Source organism: Lucilia sericata, unplaced genomic scaffold (assembly GCF_015586225.1).
Source record: "Lucilia sericata isolate MDLA Ls3-8-SP2 unplaced genomic scaffold, ASM1558622v1 Contig000394F_arrow, whole genome shotgun sequence".
Taxonomy (NCBI): Eukaryota; Metazoa; Arthropoda; class Insecta; order Diptera; family Calliphoridae; genus Lucilia; species Lucilia sericata.
The window spans coordinates 133,334-153,483 of NW_023994412.1; the positions used below are offsets into that span (position 1 = coordinate 133,334).

At 27.7% G+C, this 20,150-nt stretch overlaps 1 protein-coding gene across 5 annotated transcripts in view; it reads left to right on the forward strand.

Moving 5' to 3' along the window:
- Nucleotides 1-20,150, forward strand: part of LOC119604447 (polypyrimidine tract-binding protein 1) — a 158,926-nt gene that overhangs the window by 131,819 nt on the left and 6,957 nt on the right. For all 5 annotated transcript variants that reach the window (XM_037957049.1, XM_037957050.1, XM_037957052.1 and 2 more), the window contains one exon: nucleotides 9,497-9,589. In XM_037957049.1, the coding sequence (XP_037812977.1) occupies nucleotides 9,497-9,589 (93 nt within the window). The remainder of the gene's footprint in view (nucleotides 1-9,496; nucleotides 9,590-20,150) is intronic.

The window sequence follows — 20,150 nt, forward strand, 5'->3', positions numbered from 1 at the left end:
AAACATAACAAACATAAAACTACATAACTGGCCAAATGACGATGTATATTTTAAATTTTTTATATATTAGTTAAAGTATTTTATTGTATATGTTTGATATTTTTACTCTGTTTACTATGGCCCCTTAAGTTATGCTTCATTATTGTAGTTTAACTTTTGATGCAAATGAAGTTTTTTGAAGTTCAACTAACAATTAAGGACGGCAAACAAAATTGAAATAATATAAATGATCAAGCAAACGGATTAGACAAACATAAATTCAGATATAAGAAAATATTTCCAACTGTTTTGCAGACCTCTTCCCTTTCAACTATAATTTTGAGAAAATTCTTTTAAATATTTAACACTCTGCAACTGGTCGTCGTCATCATCAGTACTATCTTCATCATTTCTGTTATCTTGCTACATTTAAAATTTAGCTTCATTTAGCTTTTTATATTTCATCCGTTTTTCGCTCCTTTTAAGTGGTCTCTCTCAATTTGACATTAAAACTGTCATCATACAGTTTATTTAATGTCTGTTTAAAAATAAACAAGAAACAGCTACAACTAGCAACCAACACGTATTGCTCAGTAATATAAATAAAAGAAAATCATAAAAAAAACAACAACTATTATAAAAGTAACAACAACACTAAAAAGTCATGTTTAAATATACTATAAAAAAAAAAAAACAATATAATGGAAGGATAAACGACCTAGATACATATAAACCAAAACACACACTACTCGTATGAATGAAAACCGTAGAAAATCATACAACTCGTACATATTCTTTCATTTATACCATAAAAAAAATACAAATACAAAATTGTCAGTATATGTTAGTATATGATTTTAGTGCATTTTACACAAACGTTACACAACTTACACAAATACGTTTTATTAAATAATATTGTGATTTTTCACTAACTGTAGTAAAACCAACAGACTGGGCTTTGAAATGTTTTCCCTAATCTTCCCCCTTTAATTACACGTCCCTGAACAACCAAGTTGGTTGTAAAAATTACGCACACACACATACACTACGTTTTTTTGTTTATTGTTTCCTTTGGTCCTCAGGGTAGACATGAGTATGAAGAGGCAAATTATTTTGTAGTTTTTATTGTATTTGTATGCTGCGTGCATACATATGTTTGTTTGCAAGTGTGTGTGTGGTTTTTTTATATTTAAACAAATAAAATAACTTCATAAGTAATTTAAATTCAAATTAAATTCAATTTTATAAATCATTACACACTCATGGACATAAACTTGATAAATTGTTCATAAATTCATAGGGAAAATAAACGAAATGCAAATAAAACTACAATGTAAATAAGAAATTTTTGAATTAAAAAGAAAACAATTGTGTTTTCTTTTTATAAATGGCGGAAAATTTTGGTTAAAAACTTTTAGAAATATTTTTATTTTAAAACAATTTTTTGTTTATATAAATCACAAATTTTAATTGACATTTTAAAAAAATTGTTTATAAACATTTTACTTAAACATGTTTTTTTTTGCTTAGAAACATGTTGTTGCTATTTTTCTTTAAAAGGGCACACACAACTCTTTCATAAACATAGGAACCTCTGTTGCTGTTACCCTGTAAACATGTTGCTTCAACATTTATCTTTAAATATGTTTTTTAACTTTTTAAAACATAATGTTCTCATATATGTATATTAGGAACATGTTGCTTTGATTTTTTATAAACATGCGATATTTTCTTGTTCATTTTGTTGTCTATATACAAGTTGACGATTCAAAAAGACGCTGCAAGTTTAACTTGAAATGTTCCATATTTTCTTATAAGAAATTATAATTTTGTAAATAAGTTTCTTCTTTATTTCTTCTGGCGTCACTTTAACACTTTTACCTATCAACATGTTGCTTCAACAGTACTACAAACATGCTGCTGCAATATTAAATAAAAATTTATTTTACGTGTTTCTTCAATAAATATTTATAAGAACGAAAAATTTTTAATGAAAAAATTTGAAATATGTTGCAGTAACATATTAGATATATTGGTGTTGCAACAAAAATTATTGAAAAATATGTTGAAAGAAATTGCAGTAATTTGTTAGTGAATTATATGGCATTCCTGTAAACGTCAAAATAATATTGAAATGACCGAAAAAATATTGAATATTTTTGATACTTTATTGAAGCAACATATCCCTAAACAAGCATTAAATGTTGCTGCAACATTTTGTTTCTAAACATTGTTAGAATTATCAAATTCTTTTAATTTCTTGCTAAAATGCAAGTCAATTTGCTTCCCGAAAGAACTATATAAATTTACAACTTTGCTAGAACAAATCACATCTTCAGCTATAGCATTACCCTCCATTATTAAAGAATTAAAGCCGGAAATATTATTTAACTAATATGAAAAAAACTATCTTAAATTTACAGTCCCTCATCTTCTTTCCAATACATAAATTACTATTTTTGTTTTTTCTTTGCTTTAGTTTTCCTCTAGTACGGTTTGCATATGCAATCATAGCATGTCATGCGTAAAGTAATGATGTCACAATCTTTTAAATGCTATCATTCAACAGAGTAGTAGGTCGTCACCATAGTTGTTGTGTTTATTTTATTATTATTTCTTTCTTTCCTTCACTACAACTTGACTTTATATTGTGTTTTTTTATACCTAGAATGCAGCTAAATTCACTCAAGTACCTTCATTTATCCGCATGAAATTGTTATTTAACAATAACTTTAGCAACTTAAATAACAATAATGGAAAAAAGAAGTACTGAGTTTTTGTTAGCTGCAACTTGATTACATTTAGCATTTTAATGTAAACTTTATATTATTATAATTTCTCTACGTTTTTATATTCTTTATCTCTTGCAACAATAATATAAATGCAATTAATCATAATTGTTGCTTGGCAAAATATAATTTATATACATATAAACTTCTTAATTATCATTTATTATAAATTTTATAATTTATATTGTAATAAACTATTAAAATGTTATTAAATTATGTTGAAATTCAATTATTTATTTAAAATAAAGTTTATGTGCTATTGAACGTATAATTGTTATTAATTGAATTAATATTAATCATACGTTTCATTACATTTAATTTGTTTGTATGTATATAAATATAAAATGTAAATAATATGCCAGTTTTCTTATAAATTGAATTGTAATTAAGATTTTCATGAAGTATGTATCTGGAAATTATACGTATGAGTGTTATTAAATAGAAATTTATTAGATATTATTCATACGTAATAAAATTTAGTTAAAATATATATTAAATTTTAAGAATTTCTTTTTGGAATCGCACAAATATTCGGTATTTAATGTCAGATTTTTAAGCTCTTTAACTCTTCCAGTTTTTATACCCTACACCACTTAAGTGGGAAGGGTATATTGGGTTTGTGCTGATGTTTGTAATGCACAATAATATTGGTCCTATACCCTTAGGGACACCTTAAAGCACACCAATCGGCTTAGAATCATTTTCTGAGTCGATTTAGCTATGTCCGTCCGTCTGTCCGCCCGTGCTTGTAAACCTGGTAATCAAAGTACAGGTCGCAGAAGATAATTCATTTCAAAGCCCCCTTCGAAATATGACTTAAATGTACACAATTTTATTCAACAAAAAAATGGCTAAAGTATATCTGAGGCAAGGTACAATTCTACTTAAAGGCTTTTTTTATAAACACTAAATCACATTTTTTTATAACTGGTGTTGGGTATTATATGATCGGCCTCGCCCGACTATAACTTCTTACTTGTTTTCTTTTTTTCTTGTTTTTCATTTATCAGCTGTCATGCAAATTTCAGTTTTTCTATCTCTTAAGCTTTTAAAGAGTGTTGAGAGCAAGTTAAATCAACAATAAGTAAATGATTTGTTGATATTGTATATATTTATATTTGAGCAAAAATTGACAAGTATATCAAAGATAGAAAAACGAAAGATAACAAAATTTATCTATCCAACCTAGCTAGTCTTTTATGCAAATTATTACTTACCCTGAAAATCTTTTCACTGAAATATGTAAATTTTTTTTTCACTCAAGCTTTTTTATAACTTTAACATAAACGTTTAACATTAAAGAGACTGAAAAAAAACTTTATTATTTTACCCTTTTTTGTAATAGTTAAGTAACATCTAATCTATCAAAGTTTAGTAGTTTTTTTTTTTCTATTTTTTATTATATTTATATTAGAAAAAATACCTTAGATAATAACAACAGTTTAAAAAAGAATATTTATTAGTTGCGACATCCTATTAACACTTTAACATGAAAATTGAATTTTATTTATTCATACGTTTGGCTAAAGAAAAAAAAAAGGAAAAAATGGTTTAATAATGTGAACCCTTTTATCTGGTTTTTCCATAAAAGTATGGGGGTTAGTGTTGAAGAAAAATAATTTTCTATAAAGTGGGTGTGGGTTGTGGGCTAACTTTTTGTATGTATGTGTGTATGTATATTTTATTCTTGTTATAGATTTTGCCAAGTTGTTGATATGTGTAACGACCTGCTTTATTTAATAAAAGCATGTCAAACATACATAAATATCGATTATTGTGTATGGGAAAAAAGTTGTATAATAAAATATGATAATTTATGACACTATTAAGATAGTCTTAAGCGTATAGATTTCAAAACGTACATTAACAATGGTTACCTTACCTACAACATTTAATCAAAGTAGGTGTTTAAAAGGTGACAGACAGCATTATCAATGAATGGATTCACACTTTATAATGGATTTATACCCCGCCTTTAACACCTGTGGTGAATGTGTAAGTGTACATCTAAATGTATTTTTATACCCTACACCACTTTAGCTGATGTTTGTAACGCACAATAATATCGGTCTTATACCCACCTTAAAGTATACCACTCGGCTACGAATCATTTTCTGACTCGATTTAGCTACTTCCGTCTGTCTGTCTGCCTGTCTGTCCGTCTGTCCGTCCATGTAAACCTTGTAATCAAACTACAGGTCGCAATTTTGAAGATAATTCAATGAAATTTGGTACATGATCTTCTATTGTCCCAGGGACGAAGCCTATTGCAAATGGTTAAGATCGGTCATTATTTCACCCAGTCCCCATACAACTGAACCCGACGAATAGGGCTTTTAAGTTGATAATTATGTTTAATATACTCGTATCTCGACAAAAAGCTGCAAAACCAAGTTCTATACTAGCCTTGATGACTCTCATAAATTTTATAATTATAGGGTCTCATTTGACCATAGCCCCTATACAAAGGCCCCTTCAAAATTTGACTTAAATGTCCACAATTTTATTCAACAATAAATGGCTGAAGTATATCGGAGGCAAAGTACAATTCAACTTCAATGCTTTATTATGAAAACTAAATCACATTTTATTTTTGTAACAGGTGTAGGGTCGGCCTCGCCCGACTATAATTTCTTACTTGTTTTGACTATACTTATATAAAACTTCAGGAGGTACATATTTATATAGTTTTGGTTATTGGGAAAATCAAAGTTTATTAAGAAGTGTCTGTCTGTCAACTCTGTTGTTTGCTTAAGTCATTATGATGTCCACAATTTTTCATCGAATTAAAAAGAATTCACTCAGAATGTTTATTACTTATTAGCCAAGGAGTTGGGTATCAGTGAAATTGCATTAAAAAGTTTGAGTCAAAATGAATTTTCTGCTTTTCAGAATGCCTTATGAGCAAATCGCAATTACGACGAAAATGTGATATTTAATTTTGATTAAATTTTTGAGAAAATAAGTAAAGAAAGCATTTTATTCCAAATTGTTTGCTTAATTTCAATACAGTGCCTTTTAGCTTTACACTGCTGTATATTACTTACACTTCACTTAACATAGTCTTTAAGCCTTAAGCAAAATAATAGATACATCAATTCTTATTTATATGAATATCTACAATTTATGTATATATATTTTTTTTCTCATACTTAACATGAAATATTCAAATGGAATTTAAATACAACAAAAAAAAAAGGAGAGAAAAAAATGCAAAATCTATATAAAAAATATTATACAAATAGTAATAGAAAGGAAATAACTTGAAATTTGCACTCAATTTAGATTATTATCCTTATAGTCAAAAATATAAAAAAAATCTATAAAATATAAAACAGAATAAACATAAAATAATATGTTAGACATGGTTAAAACAGTCAGCAGTCACATATATTTCTTCATCAAATATGTACAGAAATATTTGCAGCAGTATTCAGCTAATGTTGCCCTGGAGAATTAAAAAACGCTGCTACTTGTTATCTTTGCTTTTTTGAAAGCTGAAGGGCATTTGTTTTTTGTTCGGTAGAAGCTTTAAATGATAATAAATTATTATCAAATGTGGAAAATATTTCAATATGTATGTAACAAAAAAAGAAGACACTGACATGTAATATGTATAAACTACCAGTACAACGTACTGAAATTTCATGAATAGTTTAGTGGGTTTTTTGTTTGTTTGTAGAGAAATTTTAAATTTCAATTTCTTTGTTTTTACCCTTAACATGATTAACATACAACTAACATAAGTCAAGTTGTTACAAAAATTTAAAAAAGAAAGTAGAAAAAAATACAACCAGAATTTGAAATTCTCATTGCATTTCCATTTTAAAAAATGCTTCATTGAACATAAATTTGCTTGTTTTTTTTTTTCATTTTCTTTTTCGTACCTAAGTTACAACATACAAATAATAGTTTAGATACTACCTAAGTTATGTCTGTTACTTCTCAATAGTTTTTTTTTTTCTTTCCTATTTCTCTAACATATTGATGTTTTTACTACACCTAATGCTTGTTAGTTTTTAAAACATTGCTTGATTTTAGTTCGTATCATCTCAGGTTTCCCAAAATTCTAAATATTCGCAAATATGTATGTATTGGATTACTTCATATATAACAGGTAACAATTCTTCTTTATACCCTACCACTACAACTAACAAAACATCAATACTTTTTTTAGCATTTTTAAGCTGCTACTCTATTTCCTGTTTACTGTTCATACATCTGCCTGTTGGTGTCTGTGTATGTGTACGTAATGCTGTTATGTATTAGTGCTGCTACTGCTATCTCAACCCGGGCCATTCCAATTTACTTATTGGCAAATTTGTTTGTTTGTTTTATGTATTATTTTCTTGTTACTATTGCCAGTGCATCTTGGGTTTTTGTAGGTTTATTCAATTGTATAGAGTAAAACTGTTCCAAACCATTTTCTAGATGTGTGTGAGTTCATCTGTTCATCTCCACTTTGCGTTCTTTACAAAAACTCCCCAGTTGCATATGAAGGCCAACAATTTGCACTTTATATCTGCCGAGTATATCTTAACGTTAACGATTTTTCCTTTAACCTGTTTTCTCTGGGGAACCAATTTGTGATGGCTCATATGTGTGTTGCTTGTTCGAAGGTTGAAATTAAAACAAAAATATATTACAAAGAAAACTGTATTACAACATAAGGCAATAATTTTAAAATCTCTTAAAAAAAGTAAAATTTTTAAGCCTTAACATATTTTTCGCGAGTATTCCAGAAGTTTGGAATATGTCTAATTTTATTTATAAAAAAAAATGTTGCTTACTTTTAGGCAAATATAAAAATTGCAAATATATTTGTGAAAATGTTTGAGTTTTACTCTTGACAAAACATTTTATTTCCAGAATATTGCAATAACTCGATTAAGGCCGTTAAAATTTTAAAAATATATTTTCACAAAATTTTATCATTCTGTATGTACAGCTTTTGCTTATGTAAAAGAGAAGCATACTTTTAGGAAAATATAAAAAATGCACATGTTTGAGTTGTATTCTTGTTTTCATAAACAGGATTTGGAGAATATTCCGGGAATTTTATTGAATATTTTAGTTAAAAAATAAAGGCATACTTTTAGGCAGATGCTCAATACAAATTTTTTAATTGTTGCAGTTTTTACTAGTTTTTTTTTGTATTTAAAATCCATTCAATTTAAACCTTCTTGCTTTTAATACATTTCATTAACCACATTTATACGTTTTTACAATAAGAGGGTCACATTTCGAAAAGTGTCTAAAAATTTTTATATAATTCTTAAAACATAACATGTACCCATAACTTTAAAATCTTTACACACAACTCCTTTTATTCCTGTCCTGTTCAAAATTTAATTATTTGCCCTAATTATTGTGCTACCCTCGTTTGCCAAACCATAAAATACAAATAAAAACTTTTGTTTTAATACAAAATCAATAATGCAACAATACAATCACTATACAACCAAACTTACTCTCTCACACACACACACAAATAACACAAAACTATAAGAAAAAGGATATAAATGTAAAGGATGAAAAACTCAGGTAAAACGGACTTTAAAATTCTTGTTGGATTTCATGATAATGAAACATCCGTTACAACATTCAATGTTACACCGGCAGTATATTGTTTGGGTTGCATGCTACGCCGGGTGTTAATGTTGCAAAACATTTTCTATAAGTTTGTTGTTCATGTGATGTTATAAAGTAAAGCTATAAAATACATTTTGCAAAATAAATTTAAAATAATAATGAACAACTTACAACTGGGCCAAACCCAACACCATTAACCCCACCACAAATTATTAGCTTTAATAAACTCTTAAACTAAAAATATGATACAACAAATACCTGGTCTGTACCAGCGACAACGGCCAAGTTTGTTGCATACAGCAGCAGCAGCAACAACGTCTATAAACAAAAGTTTTGGCCAACTCAATAAGCATCATAAATTTTCCAAATAAAACATAAAGAAAAAAAGTCCCGACAGTTATGTGTAAAAGTTTTGCGGCTGCTGCTGTTCCTTGTGGGTCTTATGACTGAAGGTCTGTTAATAATCTTTATTTTAAGTTTGGGGTTTTTTACTACGGATGTGGTAGTTTGTTAGTAGACGTAAAGATTTTAACAAAGTTTTTTTTTTTTATTTAACACGCGTTTTACGCCATAGCGAAAGAAAGGGACAGACAGATTTATGCATACTTTGTCATCAGCATGAAGGTAGTCATCATCATTTGTAGCCAAACTTTGCTCATGCAATATATATTTTTTCTTATTGTCTTACAATTTGTAGATGCCTTTTCTGTTAAGTTTTTTTATTATATATTGAAAACTTTTGTTGCGGTTTTTGCCACATATTAAGATATTTGCTTTATTTTTTGTGGTATATGGTTTCTTGCCTATTGTTTTATTTATTGGAAAATTTAAAACTTAAAACTACTAAATATTTAATATTTAAATACAAAAGAAATGCATATATAAAACAAATATTTGAAGGGTTGTTGTTGTTAATTGTAATAATCTGAGGATAACCTCTTTTCGCTTTAAAACTTATTCATTCATATTTATTTGAAAATTTACTGCTCTGTAAAGGAAAAATGTTTAAATATGATTATTTATATAAATTCGAATAGTCTATTTTTTTTTAATTTATCGTATGTTCTTAATTGTTTTTATTGATATTTTATAAAATTTTTATAATAATTTTCATTTTTTTATTTACTTTGATGCAGGTGTTTATGGCGATGTGCAACGTGTAAAGATTTTATATAATAAAAAGGATTCAGCTCTTATACAAATGGCCGAACCACAGCAAGCTTATTTGGGTAAGTTTTTTCAATAAAACAAAAGATAACAGAACTTTTGTAATTTTCTAATACCGATGTCGTAAATTATAAAAGTATTAAAATTTTAGTTTCAAAATTTTATCGCGAATAATACTTGAGTGCAAATAAAAGGGGTGGCATATTCTTAGGCGATTATAAAGAAACAATTGCATGTTGTTGATTATCTTTTTAATAATAAAGTATTTAATTTCAAATTAACTAAATTCAGAAATATTTTAACAATTTGTTGACAAAAAGGTATTTTCTAAATGAGAGTTTATATGGGGGCAGGAGGTTAATATGGTCCTATTCTTATAAATTTTGGTAGAGGGATTAACGCCTACATCAGTTATGTATGCAGAATATCATCATGATATTAGTGTTTATAAGTGAATTTTGACCATCAAGTCATTTTCTGAAAGGGACTTTGTATAGGGGATTGGGTAAAATAAGACCCGATCATTACGAAAATCAGCAGTTAATGATACTGCTGACTTATATAATACGAAGTTTTGCCGATTTTTTAACTGATACAAGAACATTTAACATATTTATGAGCTCAAAAGTATTATTCGGGAGGTACGGTTGTATGAGGGTTATACGAAATAATAGACCGATTTTAACCATTTTCAATAGGCTTCGTCCTTTGAAGAGTATGTGCCAAATTTCATAAAATTATCATGAAAATTGCGACCTTTAGAGTGAAAACAAGGTTTACATGGACACACAGACGGACAGACAGACAGACAGACAGACAGACAGACAGACAGACAGACAGACAGACAGACAGACAGGCAGGCAGGCAGACGGACAGACAGACGGATATAGCTAAATCAGAAAGCCAGCAAGTGACTTTGAGTCGACAACGGATATATCGTTCATCGTTAGTTTTTAAATTAATATAAAAATTTCAAATTTAAACTTTTATCAAGAATATTCCATGAGTCCAAGTAAAAAACTGAGCATACTTTTAGGATGCTATTAAAATAACAATTGTACTACAAAATATATGAAAATAAACATATTAACCAAAAAATTGAATGCATAACTAAAGTATAAAGTCATTAAAACTAGTCATATGACATGTGTGGTTTTCTGACAGTGGAGGCGATAAAATTACAACAGAACAAACAGAAATACATACATACGTGTAAGAAGATCGTATATTTTGAAAAATTTATTTTCATTTTGCCAGCCACAAATAACTCCTGCTGTTGTCATGTAATCAAAATTGCTCATATTTATTCCCGTTACCCTCAAAGGCTGAGTATAAATTTTAAATGATTTTCCCTTTCAAAAGCCTCTATTATTTATATAAAATATTGTTAATAATTGATTTTAATACAAAATCAATTTATTGGCAATATCATCTTGTTAGCTCATCAACAACAGCATAATGAAAACGATAATTATTATCAATATCATCTTAAATACAGCCCAAGGCTCCCTAAGGAGTTTATAAGGTCTATGATAACCAGCTGAGTTTCTGTTTGAACAGAAATAATATAAATATATAATTTCCAGTAAATATATATTTATAAAGACAAATTATGTATATGAATCTTAAATACATGCATACATATGTATATATGTATTAAAAATTTTCATTATACTGTTAAATTTCTTAAATATATTGACTGCTACTGCTGTTTAATGTATTTAAATGTGGTTTTATACTCTCCTGTCACATACATACATACATGGTATAAATCGGATCATGCACATTTCTTAAGCCAACCTGTTTTATTTTTGTTGTTGGCGTATTTTGAACTGTGCCTGATGCTTGCAATAACAGATGTTTGCTTTGGAATCTTTTAACAGCAAATATTCCTTTTTGCTCTCAATAGCCTTATACGCAAGCAGACTAACGTTATTGATGATGAATTTTTGAGGTTTAATATACAGATTTATTTATTATTAAGAAAAATACAACAACAACAAAGTAAAACGGCCATACACAGCAACATTTTATTTATTTCCTTTTACACACATACTCACAACAATAACTGCTGCATACACTCTTGCATTTGTTTAAATTGTTGATATTTTTCATATTTGTTGTAGCCTTATTTAAGAGGCAAAAGTGAACAACATTAATATACAATTAATATTATGCTGGCAACCACCAGCAACCATTCCATAATAATTTTTATTCTCTTTCTCGGGTATCACATTGTCGAGAAAACATTTAACAGGAATATTGTTAAAAAGTTATAAAGGTTGTGTGTTGAAAAAAATATGAAATATTCTCTACAAGTATATGAAAACAACAGATTTATGTGGTTGCCTGTTATAAATTAAATACACTACGTTAGTTGTTGTTGTTGGTACCTGTTTTTTTTCGTAAATATGTATTAATGAAAATCATGAAAATTAAGCAAATATGTATATAAATGCATACAAGACAGCTGTATTTTGCTTTTGTTCATTAAATATTATTTTAAGCATATTAAATATTTATTAAATACTCACTTGCTGACACACACTCATTTCTCTGGTCGTCTTTGGTCCAACAGTCATTATTAATTGCTTAAATCTACTGCACTTTTGCTGAGTGTAAATTAATTTAAAATAACAATTGTTTTTAATTTTTATATTTTTTTTAAAAAATTCACTGTTTAAAATTGACAATAATTTAAATGGTTTTCGTTTAAAATTTAAGACTCAATATAAAGATTCAGAAAGTAAGGAAAATTGCTAAATATTTGCATGATTTTGATGAGCCTTATCGCTTAATCGCTTAAATTCTAAACAATTAACTTTTTATAACTGCCCTAAAATATGCTACAAACGTATGCTTATTTAGAATATCACGATTAATAATGAATCAATTCTATTGCCGAAAAATATTAGAAATATGATTATTTATATTTTTAATTCATTTAATGTTATAAAAAATTCTACTATATTACCTAAAGTTATAAGATCTGTTATATAGTGAAAACTACCCAGCAAAAACTTACATTGATAAGTAAGTTAAGGGAATTAATAAAAAGTTTTTTAAAAAAATAATATTAAAGAGGAGCGAATATTACTGTATGTCTTTATTAAATCATATGTTAATAGTTGAACTGCCTTAATATTTGCAACAATGCAGAGGTTTTGTTGTTTAATTTGTTATAAATAAAAACGTAATGTAATTCATACCTATAAAACCATTGTTTTTAGTCAATGTTTATTTAAGTGTTTTGGTTTAATTTTGTAAGTACGTGTTGTCTTTGTGTATTTGTGTTCTCATTTACAAAAAAAAAACTAAAAACACACAACACTACAAGCCAACACATACATATAAACTATACTTACACTTGTAGGTATATCGTAGGAAACAAAAGCTCTCCACATGATAAAAATAACGGTGCAATAGTAAAATACAATACAGTTACCACATACTATCACATACACACACACACGTTTACCCACACAGTATGACATTATTCATTGTCCTCTCGCGCACTCTAAATGGGTTGTGTATGTGTGTAAAAGTTTATTTAACTGTAATTTTGATTGTATGTGTATGCAACCAACCAACCAACCTGTTATTTAGACAAAGGTTTTCAGAGTTTGTTTTAAGTTGAAAAAATGTTTTTCTCTTGCACCGGTTTGTGCTTATTTGCACAAAAAAACAAAAAAAAAAAAAAAAAACAACAATACAACACACACATACACTACTTGTATTGTTAAACTAGTATTTTGGGGAAAAATACAATTGTAAATACAGTTTTATTTACACAGACTCACACATGTAAACAATTTACACATTCATTAAAATTCTATTATTTACTACGTGATTTTTTTTTTTGTGTCTTTTATACCACTACAGTATTGTTTAAAAAGAAATATAATTGTATGAGTGTTAGAGTTGTCTGCCACAAAGTTGATAGTGTAAAATTAAACAATTCGAGGCTCATTTAACTAACGTATTTGAATCCATTCTTACCACTACTTTAACGAAAGTTACTCAAAAATATATAGTTTTCTTTTTTGTTGTTTTGTATGCATAAGTTTTTATTGTTACAAATGCACACAAAAACCATGACACATGTTTTTGGTATTAGTATGCAAATTAGCATTGTTTGTGTGTGTTTGTGTTATTAAAAGGTATTGTTTTATTTACCTTTTGTCTAATGCCTCTTTTTTGGTTTAATGGTGTCCACAGAAAAATTAGTAACGTATTAAGTGTAAAATGCAGTGTAAGGATTTAGTTTCTGTGAAAAAAACTACTAATTTAGAAACTTGTTTGTGTTGTTTTTATTTAAAGCATGACATGCTTTATTTATACCCTATACTACTATAGTGGGGAAAGTATTATGCGTTTGTAACACCCAAAAATATTGCCTACACCCGCTTTAAAGTATACCAATCGGCTCAAAATTACCATTTCTGAGTCGATTAAGCTATGTCCGTCTATCCGTCCGTCCGTCTTCTCCTTAGACTAGAAGACAGCTGTAATTTTATTCTAAACAGCTGCTATTGCTAATTGTGATAGTGTGTTAATAGGTTAGATTATATAATTTTACGCTTAAGCTGGATCCGCACCTGCTATAGGTTAACCTATAGTCTGATCTATTACCTATTGACTTTAGCTAATAGATCAGTTCATATCTAGGTCATTGGACTAGTTAATAGGTTAGTTTTTAGAATTTTACATAAATTAGTCAATAGACTGCCAAGTAGTTTAGTTGCTAGACTAGTCTATAGACTATACAGTACACTAGTACATAGTTTAGTTAATAGAATAACCTAGTCCACAGACTAATACATAGACTAGTCCATAGGCTAGTCAACAGACTACTCTGTTTATAAAATAGAGTAGTCCAGAGACTACTAACTAAACTAGTCCATTCACTTGGGAATAAATTAGACAAAAGACCAACCTATACACAAGTCCATTAATCCAAAGAGTTGTCAATATAATGCATTTCGATTACGTTTCCGAATTCAGTTACCCTACGGTCGAAAATTGGTATTCCAACAACAATGAAGCAATTCCATATTATTTCAATGCTTCACGATTATGTGTAAAGCATTTGATTCGATTCTGTGTATTCGATTCGATTTGAAATTCAGAATGGGGGTGAGTACTTTTTGAAAACAAGTTATTAATTTTTCCAATGTTAACTTTACAAAGACTTTTTCAAAACTTATCAAAGAACTATTTAGAACAATTGCCTATAAAAAGTTGAACATTAAATCTCTTTTCGCTTAAAAAAAACTACAATAGTAATTTGCAACTAATTTGCATTTTAAATATTTAATTAGTCCATATGAACTATTTTATTATAATTATTTACAAAAGAAAACTTAAACCATATATATAAAACATATATAATTAAAAACAATTATAAAAAAAAAATATGTCTACATACTGAATTAACAAATACAAATAAAATATTCCATTTGATGAAATGATTTGCTATAACTTGGCGTATACTTGTTTTTTTAATTCCAACATGTGTTTAATAACAAGTATACGCCACAATTGTTAGTGACAGTTAAAAACCAATAGGATACCAACACTCCAATACTAGCAGCAGTAACAGCAATATAACATATGTATATATGTGTGTGTGCATATTTTCCTGTTGCATTTGACACATATTCAATGCATTTTTAAATATACATATATTTTTTTGCAATTTACATTACTTTTACTGCTCTATATGTATGTACATATGTCTCTACATATGTTTTAAAACAAATTGTGGGAGTTTAAACCTTTGGTAATAAGGTGTAAATAATTATACACCTTTTGTAGTTATTTAAAATTCTATGTAATATAAAAACCATACACATATACCTAGGTATTAAAAAACAATTATTTTAATTGTTTCAAATGGAAAATAGTTTACTTGTTTAAAGATTTATTAAATAGCTTTAAATCCTTTAAGCCTTTCACTATTGCTAGAATCACAACTGCTGTCAAAACTAGCAAAACATTTCAAAGACACATACATATTATTATCATATAAGATTTTACTTTTTCTTTTTATTACAACTTTCTTAGTTTTTAAATAAAACTTGTTGGTATTTAATGTTGTTGTTGTTTGGGGGTGTATGTAAATAATTATTACTAAAAGTTTTTTAAAACAGCATTAGTTTACAAATTTATTATATAGAGTAGTAATATTAAACAATTTTTTTTTGTTAAAAAATATTTTGAAAGTTATTTTGTATATATTTTTTAATTATTTTAGTTTTGTTGAAATGGATATGTAAAAGAATTGTTTCTTAAATATTCTAAATGTTATTGTTTAAATTGCTAATATGTTGTACAAATATGTACAAAGTACCAAAAAAAGTACCAATTATTCTGCATTTCTGCAGAATAGGGGCCTACTTTGGCAACTTTGTTATTCTGCATTTCGATTCGACTCTCCGCTACATAAACAACAACTTACAAAAACGTAGGTACGATCGTAATACACACATTCGTAAAGCATTGAAACGAAATGATGGAACTGCTTCTTCATTTTCATACGATTCAGTTTTTTGTTGGAATACTTTTTTTCGATCGTTGCGAAACTGAATGCGTAAACGTAAGCGAAATGCAGAATGGGGGTGGTAATGTAAACACTCAAACCATAAACGATATTTTGTTGTTTTGTTCATTGTATCCAAAGGATTTTAAATGGACTATAATACATTTTATTTGAATAAATTCTTTTAAAGTACAATCCATTTATTTTAATAAAATTTTTACACTTGAAAACAGCTGGTCCTACAATTGTTGTTTTTCTTTACTAATAAAAGTACAAGAAATATTAATAAACTTTAGAGAAATTAAAATAATTTCAAATTTTTTTCTAAAAACAAACATTTATCTTAATTTATATAAAATAATTTTTAAGAAACTTTCTTTTTTATACAAATAATAAAACATTAAGGGTATTCGCTTATAAAGTATTTGGATCTCTCAAAAAAAAATTTTACACGATGGAGTTTTTTTATATTTTTCAATACTGAGTAATTAGAATTTTCTTAATTTAGTTTAATTTCCCTAAAATTGTTTTCTTTAATAACACATTTTTAAGTCATTAACAGCCTTAATAGTTTTATATTAAATCATTCAACAATTTTCATATACAACTCCCACACAGACAATATAATAGTTATTTTTATCAGTCAGCATATGCAAAATATTACAAAATTACTACTAACAGGCAAATTTGTGTGGGTGTTATATGTATGTATGTATATACAAATTAAAATACTTTAGAGATTTGACCAATATTTTTCCAAACATAGTAGGGATGTTGAAGAGCTCTCTATTATTTACAAACCAACATATTTTATTAAACAAATGTTACAATAATTTTATTATGAAAATCATACGCACACATACACTTACATATAAACAAAAGAGTATGTATGTGTTTGTTATAATAATTAACTTTTGCATAAGTTAAGAACTAATGCCCCAAACAGTGAGTGTTTGAATTGTTCAATAAATGGTTCTACAATAAAAAAAACAAACACTGGTATGATAGCTAGAAGATAGATAAAGGGAGAAAAAAAGGGGAGTTATTTAATTGAAAATATTTTTCTCGTAATTTGTAAGCTAAACTGAATTTTCATTGAAAATTTTTAATCCCAAATGTGTATAAACTACTATCACTACTGCTAGTATTACAAAATACTACAAACAGGAAGGTTTATTTAAATATACATACATATATGTATGTATGTGTATGTATAGCCTTTTATAAGCATGTAAATGTAATGTATGTTTTATATAGTTGGAAAAAAACAACAACAACATTGTTATTGTAATGTTTAAGTAAAATTTATATAGCAATCCCTTGATATTTAAAATTTTGCTTCTGTTTTGTTGCGTGTTATTGTGTGTGTATGTGTGTCTGCTTACAAACAAACCAAAGAAGGACAATAACTAGCTTATTTATAAATTTCCTTAACAATATTGAGGATCATTGATGGAAATTTGGAAATTTGTTTAATTTTTTTTCTCCTTTTAAACATTTTTGTCTAAATATCTCTGATTTTTGTATATATCTCAGTATTTAAAAAAAAAATGATTTTGTTATAAAATATGTACTTCAAAAATATGTATATTAAGGTTTTTTCTATTTAGTTTTTAATCTCGTTAGTCTTTACTAACAAAAGTCTGATATTCCCTACTTTTCTTTAAAATAAAAACATATTTCACACATTTTTTTTTTTTTTTTTGTTTTAAAATGTATCTTTTCCTTTGCTTTAAAAGTGATTTTAATGCCTTTTAAGTCTAAAAAAATACAATGTTTGTTATTATTTTATTCAAAAAAGAAAGTAAAAGAAAAATACAAGTATTTATAGTCTGGCATGGTCGACCATATGATACCCCACACCAGTGATTATGTTAAAAATGTAAATTATTATTTTAATAATATTATTTTAATAATAAAGTATTCAATTTCATTTTTCCTTAGTTCAGAAATATTTTAACAATTTGTTGAGAAAAAAAGTTATTTTCTAAATAAGGGATTATATAGGTGTAGGGGAATAATATGGTCCTATCTTATAGATTTTGGTAGAGGGATTTTCATCTACATTTGTTGTTTATGCAGAATATCATCACGATATTACTGTTTTTAAGTTAATTTTGACCATCAAGTGATTTTCTGAAGGGGACTTTGTATGGGGGATAGGGTCAATCATTACGAAAATCAGCAGTATTATTAAGACTTATATAAAACTAAGTTTTGCCAATTTTCGAATTGATGTAAGAACATATTTATGAGCTTAAAAGCCCTATTTGGGCGGTACGGCTGTAAGGGGGATATACGAAATAATGGACCGATTTTAACCATTTTCATTTCATCCTTGGGTCTAAAGAAGAACGTGTGCCAAATTTCATCAAATTATCTTGAAAATTGCGACCTGTAGAATGCTCACAAAGTTTACATGGACACACAGACGGACATAGCTAAATCGACTCAGAAAGTGCTTCTGAGCCGATTGATATACTTTAAGATGGGTGTAGGACCAATATTTTTGGGTGTTACAAACATCAGCACAAACGCATAATACCTTCCCCACTATAGTGGTATAGGGTATAATAACATCCCAGCAAAACATATGATCAGTATTGTTTGCCCTTCCATTAGGCCCTAAAGCATGTTATTAGATTTATGTTGGACAGAAAGACGGATGCAGAAATTGTTATTGAAATTTTTTAGTTTCCAAGAAGTATTTGTTATAAATCTATTTTTGTATCGATCTATCGATAAACATTTATGTCTAGTGGACAGTGATTGTCGACAGGCTCTATTGTGCTTTCAATGGACGGACAGACGAGATTATGATCGTTTTGAATTTGAACTGGATTTAGAATAAAGATAAAGTTCAATGTTTTACTGCTAACATTTCAGATTCACTGGTTACAATCATTGATCAGTAATTATGTTTTTCAATCAAGCAGACATGGCTAAAATGTCCTCCATTTTTTAAAGTTTTAAAAGAAATTGATTTCAAATTCTTCTTTTTTGACTTCAAAATTGTTTGCTTGGCAATTTTCACATACGTTTACAATAACAAAAGAATAATTCCTTAATTTGTACTTTATCTGCTGTTGTAATCGATGTAAAAGTGTACTGCATATAACATGCGTTTGTGTCAATTTTTTCTCTTCTTTTCGTATCTGTAAGTAGTAAAAATTTGGTTGTTGTTTTTATTTTTTTTACTTTACAGACTTTAATACTTACCAGGTATTTGCTACAATAATTTTATTCTCTACTTTATTACACAAAAGTAGAAACATACAAATAGATTTTTTTTCCCAAAAACATTTACAACATTGCAAACATTTGTAAATTTGTGTGTGTGTGTGTAAGTTTGTGTTTAAAAGTTTATGTGTAACGTATGGCTACAATTTTTGCCGCTTCGTTGATGTAACAAATGAATTTGTTAATATTTTATGAGCATTTGCAATAAAAACTTACATTTGTATTGAATATATAACACATTTCTCAACAAAACCTACCAACAAATACATTTAGCCTGCTATTGTGTTTAAATGTGTATGTGTCTGTATTGTGTAGCAGTTATATTTGTATTTTATATGCTTGTATTGTGTGTATGTATGGTTTTTGCCTATGTGTAATATTTTCAGCTTTATTTTTTTTCTCCATCCTTGTTGTTTTTACTACTCTATTAAAAATGCAATTGCTGTTTTTGCCACTCGTCGTCTGACAAGTCAGTGGAACTTGCCATATTATTATAGGGGGGCTGTTAATGCCAGGACATACTCACATACACCAACTTATTTGATTGTAAAACAAGACCAGCAATATTATATATGTTTTTGTTGGTTTCATGTTTCAGGCACGAAAGCAAAGAAAATTCAAAATTATTTCACTGCCCTTGTGGCACATTAGTAGTCTATATGGACTGCCATTAATACTTGTACTTCAATAGTCTTGCTGTTATTTTTTTCGTCCTTTTTTTTTTGTGGATTTCCTTGCTTATTGTTGCTTTCCTTGTTCGTACCTTTAATAACTATAAATTGTATGTTCTTTTTCTCATACATTTATTAGTGTCTACATTTGTCTATAAGTGTTCTTTTTTG